The sequence below is a fragment of the Carassius auratus genome, chromosome 43 (assembly GCF_003368295.1).
Source record: "Carassius auratus strain Wakin chromosome 43, ASM336829v1, whole genome shotgun sequence".
NCBI classification, from domain to species: Eukaryota; Metazoa; Chordata; class Actinopteri; order Cypriniformes; family Cyprinidae; genus Carassius; species Carassius auratus.
Window position 1 is genome coordinate 7,397,193 of NC_039285.1, and position 25,316 is coordinate 7,422,508.

Genomic DNA, 25,316 nt, shown 5'->3' on the forward strand with positions numbered 1-25,316 from the left:
CATGAGATTATATGGACCATTTCTAGAGCATATGGGTTTATATGATGTCAGTTTTAGTGTAGGGTAGTACTTTTGGAACAGGAGGCATTTGATTTTTTTAATTTATTATATCTTTCAAATCTAATTCATTTCATTTAATTGATTGGCATGTTTGTATAAATTACATTCTTTCCTACTCAAGCAATTCAGTCAAGAAACAAAATCAAAACAATCAACCAAATCGTAAAGGTTTATAAAAATATTTGGAACATTTGGAAAATTAAAGTAAATATTGAAGTGAACTGAAATATACTCATAATGTATGAGTGAAAGCGTGACAGTGATGTATCCAAACACAGGCTCAGTGATCACAGTCCAGCAAAAGAAAAAGGCAGACAAAGACAAAAATGGCTCCCAAAAGAACAAAGAGTATGTGCTCACTTTCTCCTTTATTGCTATGAATTTCAGAATGCAAGAGAGAGCTGAATGTCTTTCAAATCACGTTTTCCAAAACTGTCAGAAAAAGATCAAATGCAGGTGTTCCAGTCGCGCATCAGCGTATTTGAGCTTGATGCCCTCAGAAACCAGCCACTGTTTCACCATAGCCGAGACTTATCTGTGCACGTCTACATTCATCTGTAAATATTAATTAAAGCTTTTAATGAATGTTTTATTTCTTGTATTATTGTTATTCCAGCAGGAGGATCCAAAGGCTGTTGCACACCTGGTTTGGCTGGCAGTCCAGTCTCAGAGAGCCACTGTTTCTTTGTTTAATATTGAAGTTCTTCTTTTTTTATTCCACCTGTAAAGTTGAAATACCCTGTTTTGACAGGCTTTTTAAAAACTAGTCCCATAATGGTTATGTTAGGCAGTACTTTGAAGCTGTTTTAATGCATTTGAAAATATGAACATTGAAACTGTGAAAGCAATGTGATCACATACATTTTCAACTTGTGGATGATTAAAACATTTTTAGACCCCGTTGACACCTATTTTTAGTGTTCTCCACTTGGGATCTGATGCAGAAAACTTTCTTAATATTAGGTCTAAACAGAGCTATATAGGTTAATAGGTACAGTAAATAGGTTTCAACATGGTTTTTAAATGTTTCCAACAAATGTCAGATTAACCAACATAGGTGCATTGAAAAAAAAAAAAAACATGCCTCTACCTACATTTTTGCTCAAAAAACATTTTGATACAATTCACTGCATTTTCCATCTGATTTCCATTGCATAAATTATGATTATGGCAGATTATAAATGAAAAAATGCTTATATGGCTTATCTGATACTTAAACAATACTAAGTTATTACTTTAAAGCACTCTACCACAGTGCATTATTTGTTAAAAAAAACACATATGATGTTTCCATCACATAACCAGCTCAGTATGCATGGCTTTTATGACATACAGTAGTAAACTTCTTAGTTGCTCACCTGGTATAGCCTCGCACTTATGACACAGAACACTCAGGTATGAGTCCCGTGAAAAACTAGTCATGATAAAAGAGCTGAAAGACTTGTAGAAATAAACTAAAATAACATGGTTTCTTCAGCAAACACATTTGCTTTTGTTAACACTATCGGTTAGGTTTAAACTTTCAAACACAATAGAGCATTAACCTTTCATGGTAACTCACTGGACATTCCAAATTGCCCCAACCAATGATGAGCGCTACTCACTTGACATTTCAATTTGAAACTATTGCAAAATGTTCAAGAAATAGCATAATGTTGTTCATTATTTGTATTTATTAATTAATTTATTTTTAATGAGGTTGTAAGAATCTAAAGTTAGGCCTTGTTTGTTCTCCTTAGTAAGTAGTTGGTGATACAACATTATAATATGGAATGAAATGAAAATTGTGATTATGTTTTCTTTGTGACCCATATATCTAAAGGCTTCTTAAATGAGAAAACATGTAGGGTGGGACTTGATTGTATCTATTGGGAATTGATTGGATCATTGGGTCATTGTTGTTTGCTACTTGCTGCATGCAATCGCATATGCTTGACAGGTTGCTTGAGGGTAGAAATAATAATAATTGTAATAATAATAACAACGAATAAATAATTTAGAACAAAATATAAGAATTTTACATTTTGATTTCATACTGACTTTAAAGCATAATGTATTTAGATAGCACACATTAGCTAGCTTTGAAAGTGATGCTAAATTACAATATACATTGCACAAGGTGAACCTTCTATGCCTAAAATTACCCTTACATTTAGCATTTAATTCTTTAGCATGCATATTCGACTCCCGGGTAAATAATAATTTCCACACTTGCTTTGGCAATATTGTATGTTAAACAATCTTGCCAATAACATACTTTGGAATACTCTTTTGAAATGTTCAAATTAAAATACGTTTCTACAATTTCAATTCCCTTGGCATTCTGAAATTTACAAAATAAATAAAAAGATAAATAATGCTCTTTACTCAAAACTCCCGGTTTAACCACAATCGAGTGTTTGTAACATTGATGATTATGATCATATAACGAGACAAAAGCACTGGAAGCAGCTAATGCTCACTAGACTACATTTCTTATTGAGGAGTATCAGGTAGGCCTAAAGAGTTGCTAATTAAATTCTACTCCCCTTATGCACACCGGTTTTTTTTTTTTTCAAATAGATTAAGATGTTTTTTTTTTAATTAAAATATTTTGTCTATAATTTCGTGTCAATATAAATATTTACAATACCCTAGTCAGATTTCTAGTCATTTGGCGGTGCTGTTACAGGTTGTCAACACTAGGCTAATGGCCACACCTTTCTGTGATTCTTCCTATGGCAAAGGCCCGCTCATCGGCTTTAAATCTTCCGCCCCACATACACAGAAACACAAACGCAACACTTTTCCCGCATATATCCCCGCACCAACATCGTTTAACAGCGTTTGCTTAGCTGGAAATACAGCGAGACGCGCATTCATTCTGCCTGCATATAACGGCATAACGGCATCTTGCTGTGGTTAACGGTGAGCGATACGAATGATTGCTCGTGCGCGCGCTCTCACTCCCTCTCTGCTCCTGACGTCAGCGAGATTGTCTCGAGCCCAGCGCGCTCTCTCTCCATACTGACCCTCCATTGTACGCACGCTAACGATGCCAGCGCTCGAAGCCGCCGCCGCCGTCGCCCAATAGAGACCTCCCAGCCCGAGGACAGAGCACCACGAGCCCGCTACACAGTGCGAGAGCGTGCGCAAGAGACTTATGTTCCAGCCCAACGTTGTCTTTTGCGGGATTTAATGCTCTAGCTAGTCGCCGACAGGGAGAGAGAGAGAGAGAGAGTGTGTGTGAGAGAGAGGGATAGGGACAGCCTAAGAGAGGGATAAGGAAGAAACACCGAGGATATTTCTCACCCGGACCGATTTGGAGATAAAAAGTGCCGAGGTTCATTTAGCCATGGGATGTACACTGAGCGCAGAGGAAAGAGCGGCTCTGGACAGGAGCAAAGCCATCGAGAAAAACCTCAAAGAAGACGGAATCACTGCTGCTAAAGATGTGAAATTGCTCTTGCTAGGTAAATGCGGAGTGGAGCCAGTCAAATCTAGCTGAATCCTACACATCGCAATGTCTCATCCGATGAATGCACACATATGGGATCTCTTCATTTTGACAGGCGATCTTACTCCCTTGTGTCTGTCTCTTCTCCACAGGGGCTGGGGAATCTGGGAAAAGTACCATCGTGAAACAGATGAAGTAAGTGGCATGTTTTAAATGACACCCATCAGTCAGTCAGTCAGTGTGCGCTGTGTGAGACACACGACAACCCCCCCCCCCGCCCCCCACAACACACATACACACACACACACACACACACACACATCCTCGATTGCTTGATGGCGAATTCTTAGGTCCGCCATATTTTCAAGGAGCCGTCTCTATCCACTAGCGTGTTATATACATTGTAGCCGTAACGTGATAATATGATGTAGCAGATCCGCAGTATGTATATTGGTGGGTTCGGGAAGACGAGGCGCCGTCGATGTGCTGTTCACGAAAATGGTGCTGAAAGTCAACTGGGGAGCCGTGTTTCTAAGTCTAATGCTCCATTGGAGTCCGAGTAACATCACCACACTCCACCCCGATTTCGCTTCATCCTCTGGCCATATATGTCTCTGATGTCTTCCTGTGCATTTGCTTTTATGACACACGACAAAAATGAATCAAATATAGGCTATATACACTTACAGATATATATAGCTATAAGCTACTGGGCCCTTCTGACAAAGAATTAAATGGCTGATCCTTAGATTTTACTATAATGCAGCATTCTTTTAGAGATTAATATGCAATTTTACCTGAATTATATGCAGTATGGACCGATAACTGGCTTGACCCATAGCCTTAAATTCCCCCCCCCCTTTTTTTTTTACCCATATCCACACTTTTCTAGACGACTGGTTTTTGGTTCTTTATGATTGGGTACATTGATAAATGGTGTCCCCTTAATGGTACTCATTTTAATGTTCAAGCTATTATATAGCAACCATTAATTTTCAGTAAATAAATAAAAACATTTTTAAAGGGTCTGGCTCCAAAATAATTTTTCTACCATGTAAATTCGCATAAATATAGTTATGAATAATAATAAAATAATCACAATGCATGTTGTTTTATTTTTATTCTATCAAAAATCACAAATAAAATCAATAAAATTATTCTGCATATTTAATTTTTCACTTGTAAAAGTCATTTATTGGTAAAAATCCTAAAAAATAAAATACAAATAAAAACCACTCGCTTTCTACTATGTAGTTAATACGGAGTTAAGAACCTTCTGTTAACTGAGAATGGTGAAGGCAGAGCTTATATGGCAAATGGTGCCTGGAGATAATGCTGTCGGCAGTGTGTGCATGGCGTTGGTGCAACATGAACAGGCCTTGTGCGTTTGCAGTCTGTTGGGTGGATGCTCATAGTGAAGGAAGAAGGTTTGACACCCAACCAGCTCAACTTCCTCAAGGCCATTTTTATGCAATGACTTTCTCTTTACGCTTCACTGAAAACGATCTGTTCTTGCGGTTTGGATTTCATATCCTCAGTCGAATGTCTTATTAAATGCAACTCCTCTAGTTATTTCCCTCTTTGACTTGCTTTACAGTAATCTATGTATATGGTCACTTTTTTTGGACGTGGTGTATGGTGTAGAATATGTATAAGCTAAATATGTATATGATTACTGATAATAGACGTTAGATTGTAAGTGAGATTTTTATGTGTCGAGCTGTATCAAGCGTAGTTTATTGCTCAATGCAAACCATTCGATGAAGAAACGCATCCACGAACTGCCTTTGTCTAATCGAAATCTATAGCCCTCAGAAAATGTCCTTTTATGTTTGCTCTTGATATGATGTAATATTACGGTTCGTTTGTAATGCATTGTGATGGAAAAACGCACGAAATTAGCGCGGGCATGTTCTGAAATAATGTATCGGAGGATTTCAGGCGGTTTCAGTGGTGGACAGCGCCCAGCAGAGTCTTTTTCTGTGATCGGCTTTCTTCGGCCATTTTCGGTTTTCTCCGTCGTTAAGAGCGTTGAGACTTTGGCGGGAGGGAAAACAGGGAATGGATTTGTGGGTCGTTTGCGCTTGCAACACGTGTTCAGAGAGAGGCGCGGTCTGTTTTGTTTTCCCTAACACCTACCTACGTTGTTTCTTTTGTGTTAAATCTGTGTATTAATGTTTAATGACATAAATACAATACTTAACTTGGGACAATAGCTCAATGAGAAAAATCAGCTGACTAGCAGAGTCAGAAATTAAGCTGGGCAAAAACGCAAATAAATTGCCAGTTTATTTAATATGGTTCAGAAAATGTACTTGTTCCTCTTATTAAAATTTCAATATTCTGTAGCCTAGTTTTTGTGTTGTGATATCTTGTACATTATTTACAGCAAATGTTAAATTTGATGTGTATTTCTGTAACATTGCCAATCTCATTGACAATTCCGTCAACTAATAAATCTGACTGTTGATTTTATGATTAATAAACAAAAAGGGAGAAAATTAACTTAAGGTTGTATATTTTCTCTAAATATAATACGTTAATTTTTGGCAGTGCTTACAGAATGAGTTAAAAAAATATATACTTTTTTTTCAGTTTCAAATTGCTTGGTCAACTTAAATTAATTACAGTATTTACTACTGTGCTTTTAAGTCATTGTTGCTAATGCCTCAGGCATATTTATAAGTCATCCAAAGAGTGATGACTCTTTCCTCTCTAAGGATTCATTGTTGCTCTGATGTGCTTAATTGGGTACTAAGTGTGTCTCATGATGGAGCTGGTAAAACGGTTTGGGTCCTAAAGGAGCACAGTTTGTAGCTTTGGGCTTCTTACTGTAATATGCCATGAATGAGTACAGTATTCTGTATTGCATGGCTTGAAAACGGCGGATGAAACAAGGAGGTGTGCAGTGCACTTAACATGTCAGAGTAAACCAGGGAACTGGGTGAAGTGTGAAAGATGGTGAGAGAGAGAGGGCGCAGAATGAGGAGGGGAGATGTTGGTAAACCCTGTGATTATGGTGTAGTTTTCTAGGCAGGCAACAGTGCTTCCATCTGCTTCATTAGTTCAGTGTGAGAGGGGAGTGTTTAAGTGTGCACAGGCTCTCAGTAGCTGATCACGTCACACATACTCGGGTCTCTCTCTTTCTGTCTGTGCCTTACTCTCCTCTTCCTGGCACCTTGTCATATGGGAATGAAATATGAACAATTGAATATGTATTTTGTGGGTTGGGGGAGAGAGTAACAATGTGAGTATATGGTTATAAGAGCAGTTTCCACACCCACACATGCCATGCATGGATGATCAAAAGCATCCTTCAGAAAGCAGATAAAATGTATTATGATGAGTTCTAAGGTATGGTTCTATAAGGTATTTGTGCACTGAACATCCTTTACATGCTGATTGTGGCATATTAAAGCTGTATATGTCATCAGGTCCTGGTAAACATGTTAGGACTAGGCATTGCTGACTAATTTAGTAAATGCTAATATTTTGTGCATTACTGTTTAAAAGATGGGGTCAGAAAATGTTATTTGGAAAGAAATGAATACTTTATGAAGCCATGACACAATCAAAACTGGCATTAAAAACATTTAAACGTTTCAAACAAATTCTTAAAAAAGAAAAATTAACCAAAACATTAAGCAGCACAACTGTTTTCAACATTAAAAATAAGAAATGTTTCTTGGCACCAAATTATCATATTAGAATGATTTCTGAAGGATCTTGTGATATTGAAGACTGGACTAATCGCTACTGGAAATTTAGAAGCCATTAAAATAATTAAAAATATAAATATATGAAAATATAAAACAGTTATCTTAAATTGTAGTAACATTTTTCACAATATTAAAGTATTTATCACATTTTTTAATCAAATATATGCCTTTAAAAAAACAAAAAACTACCATTAACAAAAAAGAAAACTGTTATGTCAAAATCAATTCTTTTTACATAAAAAAAACTTTGGAGCAAGTTTGCATTCACCAAAGTAATAATGGAACTGTGCTAGGGGTGTAACGGTACTGGACCGTACCGGACCGTTTCGGTACAGGGCTTTCGGTACGGTGCACGTGTGTACCGAATAGCGGAATGCAATATTTTGTGCGCGGAACATTTTCGTGTTTCCAAACGAACATATTAAGTGGCGAAAGTCTCCAAGTTCAGCGCAAATCCCGCCCTGCAGCTGAGGCCGGCGACACACTGGCTGCGTGGCGTGAGCGTCTCAGCTGCGTCGCATTTCTGTTTTTAATTCGGCTTCCATGTTAACAGGTAATAGCTTGCAGACTGCCTGCTTGAGACACGCGACACGCCAGCATGTTGGAAGCGTTTCCAGTCAAAATAGAATAGGAAAATATGTTTATATGTAATTTTGTACACAAATACATATTAATTCATGACACTTTGATGTTTGAAAGTCTATAGGTTGACATAAATTCAGATATAAATGTAATTTAAAAAATAAATTAATAATTATTGATCACCTGTAAAACATAGTCTATTTTGCCGTCAATACTGTTGACGGTGTCCTTTATCAGTAGGCTTTATATTTATGCTCAACATGAAGTATAGATATTGTTGTCATGAAGACAAGAGCCTGGTCTGTCGGCGGTCTCCCTGTCACCTACAGCAGCAGGCACAGCACGGTTCTGGTGAAGCAGTCATACAAGCTGGGATTGGTAATGCTGCACTGTAATCATAGTTATTTATTTATATTTTTCATTATATTTATTATATCATATTGGTTTAGGGCTGAGAGTATTTTATTTAGTGGATAACTTTGCAGCAGTATTTTATTTCTTATTCTTTTTTATTTTATATATATATTTTATTAAAAAGTTTTTTTTAAAAAAGTGTAAAGTAATAAACAACCTGCAGTTTAATGTTTGCATTCCTTTCCCTTACTGTACCGAAAATGAACCGAACCGTGACTTTAAAACCGAGGTACGTACCGAACCGTGATTTTGCGTACCGTTACTCCCCTAAACTGTGCCGATATTGTGGTAAATGTTAAGATATAAAGCTTATTTGTGTGAAAGTGAAAATACAAGCCGAACTTCTTGCAAATCACTCTCAAACTAATCTAAAAATGGAGATGGGAAGAAATGTCCATAATTCACCCTTGCGAATAATGCTGGACTTGCCAAAAAAAATGCTGATAATGTGGAGAGTATTTTGAGCCACATAGAGTAAATATTGACTAGATTACTTTTCTTCTGTAGTAACAATGAGTTATGAAAGCCATAATTAAGACTAGTTCCCCATCTAAACAATGTCGGTTCTGTTGTCTAATCTGTGAACTGTAATCCAACGCCACTCCTCATATTATCCTTTAAAAGCAGACTTCTGCCGCTGGATAAACTGGATAGGATTAAAAATGTTTGCTTTTTCTAAAGTGATCTCTGCAGTATGCAATATGCTGGGCTGTCCTGTAGCTGGCTAATTGAAGGGTTGAAGCAAAGGACTCAGCTGTTCAGATATACTCCATCTGCACTGCCATGAAGATAAACTCTGGCCATGTACTTGACTAGCAGAGCATAAAACATCTTGTCTCTATAGTGTCTAGAACATGTTATGTGTTGAGTTATTGTTATCCGATGAAGGTTTAGATGAAGAATACTGTAAGATACAGCAATAATAGAGGCACAGTGCAGACAAGAGTGTGTTTCACTTCTCCAGGAAGAGGGACTTAAGCTCTACAGCGGTCTAAATTTCAATTGCGTCACTCTTGAGCTGAATATTTATAAAAAATAATAAGACTTTTGCTCTTTTTGTATGTGTGTGTGTGTACATTCTATACATATCTATTTATTTTGGTTTGGCTAGTTATTTTTATTGTGTAATTTAAATTTTAATAATGACTGTTCATAGATTATCAGCCATAACATGAAAGCAATTATCTGTTTATTGGTGTTGGAGAACATTTCAATATCGATGCGACCCTTGAGTCATGACATTTTCATTTTATGAAATCCATTACTTAAATACATATTTGGTTCAAAATCATACATATTCTGTGTTTGGTTCCTTTAGTTAGCCTTTAAGTAGTAGGTGTATGCTCTGACCCCATTGGGTATAACTTGGACCTTTGATATGTATTGTTCAAAGGTTCAAAGCAGATGTAAGTTGTAGATGGCTGTTTGGGTGGGTAAAGACAATTTTAATTCAAAGAACTGAAATTAGCATTTACACAAAGCAACCTTGCTCGCAACTGCTGTACTGCTGGCTCTGTTATTGGCAACTGCAGTAGTGTGCAGTATGCAGATTACAAGGCCATTTACGCTACGGCTTTACATCGATTTTCCACTTGGAATCTTACTATAGAAAGATTAGGTATTTTAACGAACCATGTGCTGAAAGTGCAGTGGGTTTAGCTGGGGCTGTGACACACTTGCAAACCACAATGTGTGTGTTTGGGGAAGCTCTGAGTCACTATAGAAGGGGAAAAGGAAGGAGCTCTGATGAAACACACAGCCTGGTGAAATGAACTGTACTAATGATAGTTTCCCAGTCCATTTTTGCTTGTCTCCCTGTCAGTGATCTTCTTACTGTCCCTCTGTAATAGAGGGGTTTTCAGTGTCTTGCTGATGTGATTGGAGTTGACTGAGCACAGGGAGAACAAACGGTTCTCATGTATTAATTTCCCAGAGCTCTGGCTGTAATACTCTGCCGTGATCCCCTCTGACTTGGCCCACAGACACTGTGTGACTTTCAACAAGACAAACCTCAATTATTTTTGGGTTGGTTTGCTTTCCTCTAAGATGATTATTCAATGTGTGTGTATTTGTTTCTATACCTGTGGCATGGCAACATGGCACCTGCCTTTTGCATCTGATTTGTGAATGCTACTGTGTATGCAAAGCCATCAAACCCACAAATTCAATTAAACATGCAACATTCAGATATACAGTACTATTATAGCACTGTATAGACATATTAAGTACTATAATGCCCATGGTTTCTAGTGTAAAAACAACTTGCAAAAAAAACACAGATCTTTAAGCCAGCTCTGTTATGGCTGTCATGATTAAAGAGAATTGCGTGAAGATTGAATGAAGTAGGGTCGATTGTTGCATCAAATTTAATAGGTGCAGTTTGCAGCATACATTATAAACATTATAATCAATCACATGTTTCAATTGAGCTTATGAATGTGATGTCCAATCTTTTGATTCGTCACTCTGGAGAACGCTGCAATTGTTCAATGCGATTGCTCACTGACTGTGAATCTGTAATTCCACATTCTCTCTTCATTGTAAACAAGAAAGTGCAGAGAAGATGTAAGTTAGAGAGGCAGTTTGACTGAAATCATGGAGAGCTTCAGTGTTCTTTGCACACTTTCTTTAAATACTTTATTGCTAATCTGAGTGACCGTTTTGTTTTACATGCTACTGAAATGACCAGTGTGAAGTCTTGATTTTCTAATTAGTAAAATGCAATAAACAAATTCATAAATTGTTCTTAGCTTGTTTTGTCTGTAGCCAGAATTTAACATGCTTTTCCCCCACAAAAACGTTCTATTAAATGACAATTAAAATATTCCCCTCTAATGAGTTTTTTATTTTGTTTTTATTTATAGGCTATTTACTTCATGCATTTATACATGTACTTAAGCACAGTCTGTGTAAATAAACAGGGATCAAATATGAATGTTTTAAAATTGGTCACTGAAAAATGGTCAATTTATATTATTCTTTAACATAACTACTATTTGATCTTTAAAATGAGAATATTGGTGGTATTTTGGGAACCAAAAAAGCACAATATTTGGAAATAAAACCCCACTCTTTGTTTCGACCTGTCTTAAGTAGTCATATCCTTTACCTGTGTTTAGACTTACGATTATTGCACAGTAAGTCTGTTCTCATTTATTGTGAATTAAAAAAATAATAAAAAAAAGACAGAGGAAGTGAGAAAGTGCTTAGCTAAGGCAAAAAAAGTTTCTCTTTTGCCATATTTTCTACTCTGTCACACAGCCAAGAAAATCTCCTTTTGTCTTTTCAGCAGCAAAACAGTGCATTTATCCATTTGTGGGTTAGAGAGTTAATGCCTGAAGTTATGCTTGATGAAAAATAAAGGATGAACAGTAGAGTGGGAAACAGTGAGGCCGGAATGTCAAGTACTTCCGTGAACCTCTCAGTGACCCTTGTCCTCCCACCGGTTCTTCGTTGCCACCCTCTTCACCTCTCTTGGTCTCTCTGTGGTGGGTCCATATGTGGAGAGTTCTGGCTGACCCATGTGCTGGTAATCACACAAAAGGCCTTTGTCTTAGTGAGGTGTTTGTGTTGAGCCATAAAGCAGATCCAAGGCCAGCCCCTTTCCACGCCAACACAAAAAAGCTTTATTAGGGAGGCAGTCAGGGTGGGTCTGCTCATCTGATCTGGGGTCAGCTGATTTACAGCATGGCAGTGCAATGTGAACTCTCCTTATGGTTGAATTATATAATATGTATCTGGATCAGAGTGGATAGTCCTTAATTTAAAATGTACTTGTGATGCAACTAAATGTATTTATTATATAATTTGGATATATATTAACTACTGTTAACAAGTTTGGAGTCTGTAAAATTTATGTTTTTGAAAGAAGCCGAGGCTACAAAATACAGTATAACAGTAATATTGAAATACCGGTCCAATTTATAATAAATGTTTCTATTTAAATATTTTCCTGTGATGGCAAAGCCGAATCCAGGCTTCAGTGTCACATTAAATGATTTTAATATGCTTATTTAATGCTGAAGAATAATTTATATTATTATCAGTGTTAAAAACAGTTGTCCAGCCTAATATGTTTGTGGAAACCTTCATTGTTTCAGGATTCTTTGAAGAATAAGAAGTTAAAAAGAACATCATATATCTTTTTTTAGACAGCTGGTAAGTGCCAAAAAGTACTATACAAGTAGTATGTACAATTTGTGTTGTGTATTCCAAATTCCAAAAAGATAACTATTTTGTGAGAAACAGATTCAGAATTACTTAAACTGTTGTTGTATTGAGAAGATCTATGTGAAGATTCTTTAATAATCGTTTTTTTTCCAAAGAAAAATAACAGCGTACAGATTTGGAATGACTTGAGGGTGGGCAACAGAATTGTAACTTTCAGGAGAACTGACCCTTTAAATGTTAGAATGTGACATGCTTTTGTCGTGCACACCTATAGTTGTGGAAATAATTTCATTATTTGCAAGTGCTAGTGGGATACTGATGAAATGTCTGTTATAGGGTGATGTGTGTGAAGAGTGTTAACTGCATCCTGCTTTGACTGCGTCTTGCAATGTGTTTGTATCATTGTAACCTTTACCTGGTGACTGTGAGTAGGTTTAAATTGGTCTGACAGTTGGCGTTTTCCAGCAACTTTCTGCCCTTGGGAGCAAACACGTGCACACAAACACACACACACACACACACACACACACACACACACACACACACACACACACACACACACACACACACACACACACACACACACACACACACACACACACACACACACACACACACACACACACACACACAAATGGAGCTTGGGTATTACACAAGCAACTTTTAATTTAGGTATAATTGCAGATGCAGTAGGGACTCTCCCTGTGGTCTTTTCTTCACACAGACACACCGTTTGGAACATTTCTGCTTTTGCAGTGTCGCTTCCTTTTTACTGACTGAAAACTACAGATGCTGCCCCATCGCTTACGGTAATCACATGTAGAGTAATTTGACAGGAACAGCTGATGGTTACAGTGAATAATGTGTGAAACTGGTCCATAACTAATGCAGGTGCTTTCAGCTGCTTGTGTGCACATTCCTCGGGTGAACGCTGAGGATGTGCTACCATATTTCATTTAACCAAATGCATTCCCTCCCTCTTTTCTTCACTCTGTTGCCATGGAGATGACAATGGCTGCCATAATTAGAGGATGACAAATAACCAAGAGTAGGTAAGGGGGATGGGTAGTTACTGTGAACTGTGAATCAGAGGGAAAGTGGGAGTGAATCAGGGGTTTGGCTGTAGGGAGTGTACGAGACGAAGGCTGAACATGTCTGGGTGTGAGTAATATTATGTATTCATGACCAGTCCATATTAAATTGCTAGCATGGTACTAAAAACCACTTTATGCTTTTAAGTAAGATTAAATTAAAATGGACCCAATTTGCTTACTTATAAATGATTGGTATGATTCATTAGAGCATGATACTGTAAAGCTTACATCAAAAGTGTTAATGTCAATTTCTCCACTTACAAAATGACATTTCATTTCTGCTTATATAACCAAGCCAGAATAGGTGCAGAAAAAGTAATATTAGGTTTACATATTGCGTAATGTAGGTATAAAGTGAAAAACTTTACGGGTAATCTGTCAAATCTCAGTGAATACATTTCTATATAATTGACCACTAAATAGTCTGTTGAAATATGTCACATAATGGAAGATGCTCTTCAAAGTCACCGTGATATCAACACTGACAATTCTTATTTTTTATGGAAATTAATTGTTCCTCATAAGCAAATTATTCACGCACATCATTGTTTTTAAATGTATGTGACCTCGTAATCTTTAATTAAAAACATTAATTTCTCCTATCCCTCAAACTTGCATCTCTGACGACAACAACATGTTCACTAGCACAAGGGCAGGATGATAAAGCCTCCCCTCCATAAACCTGTCACTTACACGAGATTGCAGTAATCAGCAAATGAGAACAATCGATTCAGTCAACTCCCAATGCAAAACTACATCCTGGCTTATATATTTCTCATTCGAGAAGACATTTCACTTGTACATACAGTCTTGTTCAAAATAATAGCAGTACAATGTGACTAACCAGAATAATCAAGGTTTTAAGTATATTTTTTATTGCTACGTGGCAAACAAGTTACCAGTAGGTTCAGTAGATTGTCAGAAAACAAACAAGACCCAGCATTCATGATATGCACGCTCTTAAGGCTGTGCAATTGGGCAATTAGTTGAAAGGGGTGTGTTCAAAAAAATAGCAGTGTCTACCTTTGACTGTACAAACTCAAAACTATTTTGTACAAACATTTTTTTTTTTCTGGGATTTAGCAATCCTGTGAATCACTAAACTAATATTTAGTTGTATGACCACAGTTTTTTAAAACTGCTTGACATCTGTGTGGCATGGAGTCAACCAACTTGTGGCACCTCTCAGCTGTTATTCCACTCCATGATTCTTTAACAACATTCCACAATTCATTCACATTTCTTGGTTTTGCTTCAGAAACAGCATTTTTGATATCACCCCACAAGTTCTCAATTGGATTAAGGTCTGGAGATTGGGCTGGCCACTCCATAACATTAATTTTGTTGGTTTGGAACCAAGACTTTGCCCGTTTACTAGTGTGTTTTGGGTCATTGTCTTGTTGAAACAACCATTTCAAGGTCATGTCCTCTTCAGCATAGGGCAACATGACCTCTTCAAGTATTTTAACATATGCAAACTGATCCATGATCCCTGGTATGCGATAAATAGGCTCAACACCATAGTAGGAGAAACATGCCCATATCATGATGCTTGAACCTCCATGCTTCACTGTCTTCACTGTGTACTGTGGCTTGAATTCAGAGTTTGGGGGTCGTCTCACAAACTGCCTGTGGCCCTTGGACCCAAAAAGAACAATTTTACTCTCATCAGTCCACAAAATGTTCCTCCATTTCTCTTTAGGCCAGTTGATGTGTTCTTTGGCAAATTGTAACCTCTTCTGCACATGCCTTTTTTTTAACAGAGGGACTTTGCGGGGGATTCTTGAAAATAGATTAGCTTCACACAGACGTCTTCTAACTGTCACAGTACTTACAGGTAACTCCAGACTGTCTTTGATCATCCTGTAGGTGATCATTGGCTGAGCCTTTGCCATTCTGGTTATTCTTCTATCCATTTTTATGGTTGTCTTCCATTTTCTTCCACGTCTCTCTGGTTTTGCTCTCCATTTTAAGGCATTGGAGATCATTTTAGCTGAACAGCCTATCATTTTTTGCACCTCTTTATAGGTTTTCCCCTCTCTAATCAACTTTTTAATCAAAGTACGCTGTTCTTCTGAACAATGTCTTGAACGACCCATTTTCCTCAGCTTTCAAATGCATGTTCAACAAGTGTTGGCTTCATCCTTAAATAGGGGCCACCTGATTCACACCTGTTTCTTCACAAAATTGATGACCTCAGTGATTGAATGCCACACTGCTATTTTTTTGAACACACCCCTTTCAACTAATTCAACTAATTGCCCAATTGCACAGCCTTAAGAGCGTGCATATCATGAATGCTGGGTCTCATTTGTTTTCTGAGAATCTACTGAACCTACTGGTAACTTGTTTGCCACGTAGCAATAAAAAAAATACTAAAAACCTTGATTATTCTGGTTAGTCACATTGTACTGCTATTATTTTGAACAAGACTGTACATCATAATAGAGAAGAAAAGACAATCAACGTTTCTGAGTAAAGGCTCATTCAGACCAAGGATGATAATTATAGCTATAAAGTTTTATGAAATGCTCTAATTCTATTAAAATACGGAAATCCACATCAAAACTATAAAGATGTATGTTATGTAAATGCTGTTAAATTGTGCAAAATGGACTGAAAAATCCAAAAGCCAGATGTTGTTTGTTGTTGAATTTCTTGATAACTGAATGCTAATGAGTTGACTCGCTCTCTGCTGTCTAAATAAATAGGCAGCATTCTAACCAGCATTGGACCTCATAAGTGAACAGTTTTGAATGCCCAATATGGGCAACAACTGCCTGTGCAACACAAATATTGATATGTATTGTGCACTTTAAAAGCTCCATTTATAGGCAACTCACTATGTTTTTGAAAAAAGGAAATATGGAAATTTAGAGTGTAATTGCTTTCCCTAAAACTCTCCACTTTTTCATTGTTCCTAAAGCTTGCTTTTGACATCATTCTGTGAGAAAGGGCGAGAGAGAAAATGAGATGAGAGAAGGAAAAAAAGAAAGAGGGGGGGGGGGGGGGATATTATAGACCTGTCACACTCATCCTGCTGTTTCATAATTGTAATTTCTCTCTGTAGTTTCCCTACATTTTCTATGACAAGCATTCTTGTGAATTGATCTAAGAGAACATGACTCGCATACATCCGAAACAGCCGAAGCGACTGGCGGTGTACATGTTGGACAGATATTAACGGTGAGAAGTTGACCTGTGAACTTCCTAGGAGATTGAGAATGCAAACCCTGATTATTATTGTTATAAATAGATGTCCCTCCTGGCGTTTGGTTGGATAAGTGGCCATGTCCGGAGGGTGATGACAGAAACAGCACTCAAAACCACCATCAGGACAAAGGATTCTCTTACAGATGACATGACCCAGCTTTATGAGATAGGAGTGAGAGGTAGTGTGGGTTGCATAGTGTGTGTATGTATGTGTGTGTGTGTTTGTGTGCGTGAGTTTTTGTATTTCTATTTTGGCTACCGGTGTGCCTTCCTGAAATCCTTTAAATCATATTCCACCTCACAGCTTCAAATTAAACCCATGTAGCCATTTATATTGGAGTTCTGCTTCTTAGATCATCTATATATTAGAACAGTCTTCTCTTAACCTCATTGATCTGATAAACTGAGTTTCAAATGAAAGGTCGGGAGGAGAATGTTCATTTAGTCCTGTCTATCATATTTTATTAAAAGCTGCGTTGCAAGCTCAGCTGACAACTTTTTATGGCATCCCTAGCAATATATATAACATTTAAGATTAGGGAGCACGTATTTACGATTAGCTAAGAGTTTTCCCTCAGTAAACCCCCAATTTACTGCTTATAGGAAGTAAGGTAGTTGTTAAGTTTAGGCTAGTTTTAAGGGATCTAAAATATGGTCATGCAGAATGAGGCATTAATATGTGCTTTATGAGAATAATGGTTTGTCAAGATTCATTGTCGCCTAACAATGACGTAATATCCGCGCTGTCAGTTTCTGCTTGTAGAAACTATGGCAACAAACATGGATGAAATTGCACATCATTGTTTTTAAATGCATATGGCATCATAATCTTTAATCAAAAACATTAATTTCTCCTACCCCTCAACTTGCATCTCTGACGATGTAGACGTATTCAGTGGCACGAGGGCAGGATGATAAAGCCTCCCCTCCATTAACCTGTCGTTCATATGAGATTTCAGTAATCAGCAAATGAGAACAATCGATTATAATGGTATAACTACTTTTTACAGAATTAACTTAATTATTGAATTTCACTGGAAATATTTATTTTTTATATAAATAAAGAACTGTATTTTTTTAGTCACTTATTAAAGTATTACATGTTACATTGTATTTCGGATTTTAAGAATAAGTGGAAAATGTGCTGAATGTTTCATTTCAGTGAAATTAGCAAGCAGTTAGACTGAATTTACAATTGTTTTAAATGCAGATCCAGACACGATTCAACGCTGGTTGCGCACGTGCGTCAAGCCTCATCCATACTGCCAGATGCGCTTGTGGAGATTTGAGGTGCAGGGCCGCGAGCGGATATAACCGAGCATTACGAAACAGGCTGCCTGAGTGCGGCAAGTTTGAACGGCTCGTCCATGGCGTGGGATTTCGCCGCGTGGGGAAGAGAGAATTGGTCTTCTGAATAGGGAATAGCGAACATGCAATAAGGGATGCTCTTGATATGCATTGTGACGCAGCACTTGCAAATTATCTATTTTGTTCATTGTCTGTCTTTTCGAAGCTTAAGTTACATAACGTTTTTCTTTAGTTTTAATTTGCCTAACTATTGATCTGACCCTGTAGACATCATAATCCCACTCTATCTCTCTCCCGCTTTCTCTTCTTTTTTTTAATAGTGGGCATTTATGCAGTTGGCTAGAGCAGTACTGATTGGGGAGAACGGAGGTGCGCTCACTCTATTGGTTAGTAAGACTGCCGCTCAAGGCTGACAGTCATGCATATGCTCTGGAACAGAGTAATGTCGCATTTCAGACAACCTGTAACCCGTGTTTTTCCAACCTTATACCCATGAAAGTGCACTGGAACGGCAGTCAAACCCGTGACTTCCCAACCGTGAACTTGTACTAGATCGACGTACTCCGATTTCCGAGTTCTGATGTCAAACAGCATGCGAAACAACTATGGCAGCCCCTATGAATAATATTGCCTACGGATGCGGTGTTTATGCAAGTGGTACACGTTGAAAAAACTATTTTAGGACAATGTAACGTTGCAATAAAATTTATAATCTAGCTACAATTCCTTGTGCTCGAAGAAGTTTGGCGTGACGTGCCAGGAACGCTTCAAAGTCGTTCGTTGTGGTTGAAGTCGTGATTTCAATTAATCGCACAGCCCTACTTCTAAGTTTCAAAATGTGATGAAATATGCTACAATTATATACAATTATCTTTTTTAATTGTTATTAAAATATCTAGTGAGTTTTATGGAATTGCAGCAGTTAGAGATCCAGCTGTAATGGATATATAAGTCCGGGTCTCTAAGAACCGAATACTGGATTGGCGAAACATCCATGCATTTAAGGGTTAAGCATTTATAACATATGAGTTAAAATTGCTCACTATTTGGAAGGTATTGCATTAAAATCACCCTTTTTATCCATGCATTTATAACTGCTTATCAATGATTTATAATGCATTTGTAAATGAGTTATTAGTCATTTATGAACACTTTATAAACCCTTTTTAAAGGGAACCTTACTGTTGTTAGGTGTTGTACAGGTGTTACCATGGTTTTAACAGTTTTAGTTTAGATTTTAGTTAATAATAGCTAAAAACTAAACAAATACTTAACAAACATTACAGTTAGTTTCACACAAAAAGCTATTAAATAGCTGTGAAAATATTTATTGACTCGTATTTATGGAAGCTTTATGTAATACATTCATGGTGGTTTATTTTTATTTAAAAAATGTTTAATTTCAACAGTGCCACTCCCAATTCACTTTCAAATGGCGAAGAGGAACTTGGACATTCTTACAAAAAAAAAAAAAGAAGTAGGAAATGTATATAGGTTTGGTATGAAATGAAGAAAAAGTGTTACAGTTTTGAAACGACATAAGGATGAGTATATGATGACAGAATTTTGAACTAATCATTGAAATCCCTCTGCTATCCATTGTACTTCACATGCTCTTTATATTTGTGAATGTCGTGTTGATTTGACCCTTTGTATGAATAAGATTGAGTGCACTCAAACCAACTTACAGGTCACAGAGCACAGTCAGCGTGATTGTTAATAACCTCAGCAGGAGCTTGTGTTGTCCAGATCCTTCACCTCTTAGGTCACACTCACAAACACACACCTTACAGACAGCCTCAAGATGTGATAAATGATAGTCTTTATGCGTGAATGCCATACATTTTCCAATCTGAGATGATCCTTTCTCTCACTTTGTTCTCTCTCCTTTTTAATGAGTTTATCTGAAGGAAAGGTTGCTGTAATGATGTCTCTCCTCCGCCCACATGCTGGCTTCCAGAGATCAGCCCTGATCAGAGGGAGAGGAGAAGATGAAAATTAGTGTTAACCTCAAGAAACTTTTTAAAGACAACCCGGTCTTGTCTCTTCTCGTAACAACTCTTTATCATCCTCTTTCTCATGTGGAGCTTGATCCCTGAAGCTGTTAGAACTTAGTTTAATTTAGCATACTCACAGACTAAGAAGCTGCCTGTGTGTGAATGTTTGCAAGCTTTTCTAGTGGTTTATTGCGGCACCTTATAGGTATAGGTTGAACTTTCTTTCATAATTTAAGTTAGTGTTATGATATTAGCCTGATATTTGGAAAAGACAAAGATGTACATTTTTTTTGTTGCAATTCAACAGAAATATTTTCATTAATTTGCAGACTTTCATATAACTTACCTTTATGTATGTGTTGAGTCAACCCTTTAACACATGAACTTTTTTTTAAATGACAGTTTTCAAGTTTTTTTAATGTTTTTGAAAGAAGTCTCTTATACTCACCAAGACTTCAGTCTTCAACGTCATGTTATCCTTCAGAAATCATTCTAATATGCTGATTTGATGCACAAGTAAAATTTCTCATTAATGTTGAAAACAGTTGAGCTGCTTAATATTTTGGTGGAAACCATATTAGAATTTCTTTCCCCCAGAATCCATTGATGAATATAAAGTTCAAAAGAACAAAATTTTTTTGAAACAGAATTTTAACAATGTTAAAGTTTTTCCTGTCAATTTTGATAAATGTAATGCATTCTCATTAAATAAAATCCATTTATCAGTTAAGCATCATAGAATGTAAAAGTGTTTTTTACAGTTATCGTTACCAAGAAAATCTATCTTTTCTCTATCGATATCTTGCTCTTTGTAGGTTGAAGACCTCAGTTCCCTTTCAAGAGAACTTCGAACTGTGTCCTCTAGGGGGCGCTATGGGGAACACCTCATCGTGACCCGTGTCTGAAGCATACAGTTCATTGAAAAAACACCAACAAGTGGTGTTAGGTCACTACCGGTGCGACCATAAATACGCACCAGGAGAACAAGTCACCCTCTTCTTCGTCTTCACTGACTGATTTGTTTGAAGCGCACAGTGTCTAGGAGTGCATGTTTCTTGCCAGAGGCTTTGTTCTGATACCTGCAGTTCACATGGCTCGCATACTGTGGTATGTGTGTGTGTGTGTGTAGTATTGAAGAGCAAACGCAAGTGATCAGTTTACCAGAGTTTGTAGCAACATTTGCATGAGTGCAATCGCCTCTCGCGGGAATAGCGATGCATATGCGGCAGCAGTTTTTGCTTGCACTTGATTTCTGTGATAATCTAGCGAGTTGGCGAAGCATGTTTAGCTCCCATGGGAGCTGAACACATGCTGCCCATTGTGTCGTGGTGAGAACATGTAAAGATTCTTACGGAAAAAATTCTCCCTATCAGTACTTTTCTTTTGTTTATGCTGCACTTCGGCTTAATTTTTTTTAAATAAAACATAAAAAAGCTCGTAAAGCAGGCACTAGCAAAACATTTAGAGGACGCGTTGTTTGATACCCGATGACACACAATCTCAGAGCATGTACGCAGTGTCCTAGAGGGGGCAATTTGCGTGCATTTGTGAGTATTTAAAAATAAAATAAAAGCCTTCAGCTTCGATTGTCTCTCTTTTCGAGGAAAGAGGGACAGACATCTGCTTCCATTGAGCTGTTGAGGTTATGGAACACTCCGTGGCAAGGTTGGACTTGCTGTAGAAATGTGCTAAGAAGGTAACGCCGTGGGGTCATCTTGATGAGCGTTATCTTTCTGGCCATAGCCCTCCAGCTCAGGTGAGCTTTCCATTTCTTCCTGATCTTTACAGAGATCAAGTAGAAATTGAAGATGCCATTTTTCTTGCGCATCCAACGATTCCAGCATACGAGTATGCAATATTGAGGCAATGCGCAGAAAGGAGGACAGACAAAGGGAGGGGATCCAGACAAGGTGTCATCACTTTCTTCCAGATCGGACTAATACTTGAGTATCTGCTTGCTCCCTTTGGGGGTTTTTACATCTTCCCCTTTGTAATTCCCCTGTAACCACTAGCTCTCCAGCTGACCGGGGCTCCAGTGCGGGAACCAGGGTGGGTGAGTAAGATCCATTCTATATATATATATATATTATGTGTGCGAGTTTCTTTGCAGTGCTCAATCAAAGTGTTTACTAAACACTCGTCTGCATTATGTCCAAACGATAGCCCCGTTTCCGGCTTCATGCTTCCCCTGTCAGGCGGCCACATCATAGGTTTCTGCGGGATCCTTCTTGATCATCAGACTCAGCACGGCACTGCAAGGAATTTCTGGGATGTCCGGCCAGGTCCTGCCTCTTTCGTGCAGTTCGCCACCTCTGCGATGCTTAGGAGGCTTTAAGTACACACTCTAAGCTCTGTGTACTTTCTGAAAACCATATGGTGGTAAGTGTACACACAAGACTCTGCACACTTTTTGAAATCCGGTACGGTAAGGGTTACGTGCTCAGCTTTGATCCCTTTCTTCGAGATGGGAAGAACTTGTTTCCTTGGGTTCCACTCAACCAGTTTTTATTAATACACTTCAAGCATCGCTTCCCTCAACATGAAGGGCTATTGTGAGCCTGGCGCTTCCCCTTAAGTGCAAGGGCTGTTCTCACGGTAGTTTAGCAGCACTTAAAGGAGTTCTGCTTTAACATGAGAGTTAAATTCTCTGTTTTTCCCAGAGCACCTGGCATCCAGCAGCATCAGGTAGAGTAGGCCCTTCCTTCGCCTCTCTGATGCGCTGGGTTTTTGGCTAGCTTGCAGTACTCTTACCCTTCTGATTCTTATGATCAGGCTGTAGGTCAAAGCCTCCTTTCTTGTTGAGAGTTGGGCTTGTGCTCCACACTGTGGTAAGTTCGAATGCTAGTAATCTGCGTGAGGGGCTGCTAGCCCCTGTGTGACAGGCAAGACTTAGTATAAAATGCTAGCCTCTTTGCCGTATCCCTTTAAAGTAATCTTTCTTGATTCCAAGCCTTGAGCTCTACCCTGGTTTGAGGCCCTACAGGTAAGTTGGGTATGTAGCCTAGGCCTTTGTCCATACGGGATGATGTCACGGACAGCCATCTAACATCCCAGTAGCAACTTCCATGGAAATGGTAGAGTTGGTACTTAGTGCTCGCCGTTATTTTGGCCTGCACTCCCCTCAGCATTGCGGCATAGGTATACTGTTCCCCATAGCGCCAACTAGAGGACGCAGTTCGAAGTTCCCTTGAAAGAGAACGTCTCAGGTTACTAATGTAACCATGGTTCCCTGAGTAGGGAACGAGACACTGCGTCCTCTAGCTTCCTGGCATACTTTGGACACAAGCTTCAGACGAAGAAGTGGGTGACATGTTCTCCAGGTGCTTATTTATGGTTGCATCGGTAGTGACGTCAGAGGCTGTCGCCGGCCAACTTGTTGGTGTTTTTACAATGTACTGCATGCTTCAGACACGGGTCATGACGAGGTGTTCCCCATAGCTGCCCCCTAAAGGACGCAGTGTCTCGTTCCCTACTCAGGGAACCATGGTTACATTCGTAACCTGAGATGTTTTATAAGTATGAAGGAAGTCCAGAACCATCCTGAACCATTTTTTCTTCATTTTTATGTTTTGTATATATAAGCGATCATATACATATTTTTCTATCTATATGTGTATATATTGTGATCAGGAAGTACTCATTGTTCTGTTTACATTAAAGCCTAGTGTCTGTTTCTGACCATAAATTCAGTTTTGGAGCTGTGATCAGACATATAAACATACTAGGGACTGCACAACGTCTAATTTTTACTAGTCGACTTGAAATGTTCCTATTCACCTTATGTAAATAACTCTCCATATGCTGTGCACCATCAGTGGCCTTTGTTTTTTCTGGCAAGTCCAGCACTGTGTTCACAGAGATTTTGTGATTGGAAAGATCGCACAGATGAGCCGAAAGCACGCAAAAATCCATTGCCAGATTCATGCTGGTTGCATTGTCATGTCAGTGCTAAAACAGTCTTGCCCCCTTCACTTCTGTCTCTCAGTATGACGGAGTTTAGAATTTTTTTTGAATGTGAACTTTGTATCAGATTGTTTGGGAGAAAGCAAAACATTAAAATTTTATTTTCAGTTTTCTATAATTTTAGGCTGAAGTCACGTGATCCTCAATTAGGTGAAAGACCAAAAAAAGTAGACTAGTGGCAGGACTACATGAGTAGTCGGTGCAGCACTGAAAACATACAGTACATGCAGGAGACTTTCTAGCCCACAGGTGTGGGAACCTATTTGGCCTCAGGACAGTATTCCTGATCTGTGACTAAGACTGTGTGCAGTGTGTGTGTCAAGCCCTTGGTCTTTTCCAGGTCCACTGGAACAGAAACCCCAGAAAGCACCTGCTGCTGTTGTTGGATAAGAAACTCAAATTGCTCATAAAAGAAATTTATAAAGACTAGTTTTACACATTATACAGGAAACAGATGGGAAACAGGAAACTAGTGCCGCCAAAGTGAACATATTAATTTTTTTTAGATTAATATTTTATTAAAACACATTTACCTAATTTGACTGTTTCATTAAGTAAAAAAAAAACAAAAAAACATTTACAACACAACTGCAAGAAACACTCTAAATTTTGAAATTTTGAAGTACAAAAACTGAGTATACATAGGATTTTTCTGTAACACATTTTTTCAATAATAATAATTATTATTACATTCAATAATTGCAAAAACCTTTTTAGAGTGTTAGGGGGGTTAAGAGTGGTTTTGGTTGAACTAAGTCCAGTGGTGAGCTAATGATAGGTAGGTAGTAGCGTTGAGGTCACCCGAGTTTGTGTTTAAGTGTGTGTGCACCAAGTGAGCAAAAATATAGTCCCCAAACATATGCTTCCTCACACCTCAGCCTGAATCCAGTCTAATAAACCAGTATGTTGTCTGAGTCTGCATAATGCCTGGCTTTGCCAGTCTGTCTGGCTTTTCTCATGCCACACTAACACCATTTACTAATACCAGTCAAGCGCTGATGTGATAATTCATTGGCTTTAGCTTTCAGGCCAGACAATGCTACTAAGCATAATGTGTGTTTTTGTGTGTATATTATTCGCAAAGGAGGTCAAAGCCTCATGGTCTAAAAACGCCTTGCCATCTTTCAGTATTGCAGAACAGACAGATGTCCAAACCTAATTTCAGCTAAACCAATTGAATTAGGGGTTTTGGCCACAGGAGGACCAAGTGCCACTGGGTCCTCCTTTGAGGTTTGGCTCCAGCAGGGTCATATTCTCTGTTAGAAACTTGTCCCTCGCTGTTCTGAATGCTCTACTTTTCCCGGATCAAAGTCAGGCATGCCATCTATTGCAGAAATAACACTATTTTATTTTAATGCAT

General features: G+C 38.2%; 1 protein-coding gene across 3 annotated transcripts in view; it reads left to right on the forward strand.

The window, feature by feature from the left end:
* The first annotated feature begins 2,825 nt into the window (after positions 1-2,825).
* The window catches only part of LOC113061598 (guanine nucleotide-binding protein G(o) subunit alpha), an 88,848-nt gene continuing 66,357 nt past the window's right edge, over positions 2,826-25,316 (forward strand). The window contains exons 1-2 of one of the 3 annotated variants that reach the window (XM_026230842.1): positions 2,826-3,512; positions 3,649-3,691. In XM_026230842.1, coding sequence (XP_026086627.1) covers positions 3,395-3,512; positions 3,649-3,691 — 161 coding nt within the window. In that variant the 5' untranslated portion in view covers positions 2,826-3,394. The remainder of the gene's footprint in view (positions 3,513-3,648; positions 3,692-25,316) is intronic. The other 2 variants (XM_026230843.1, XM_026230841.1) reach the window with 2 other exon arrangements.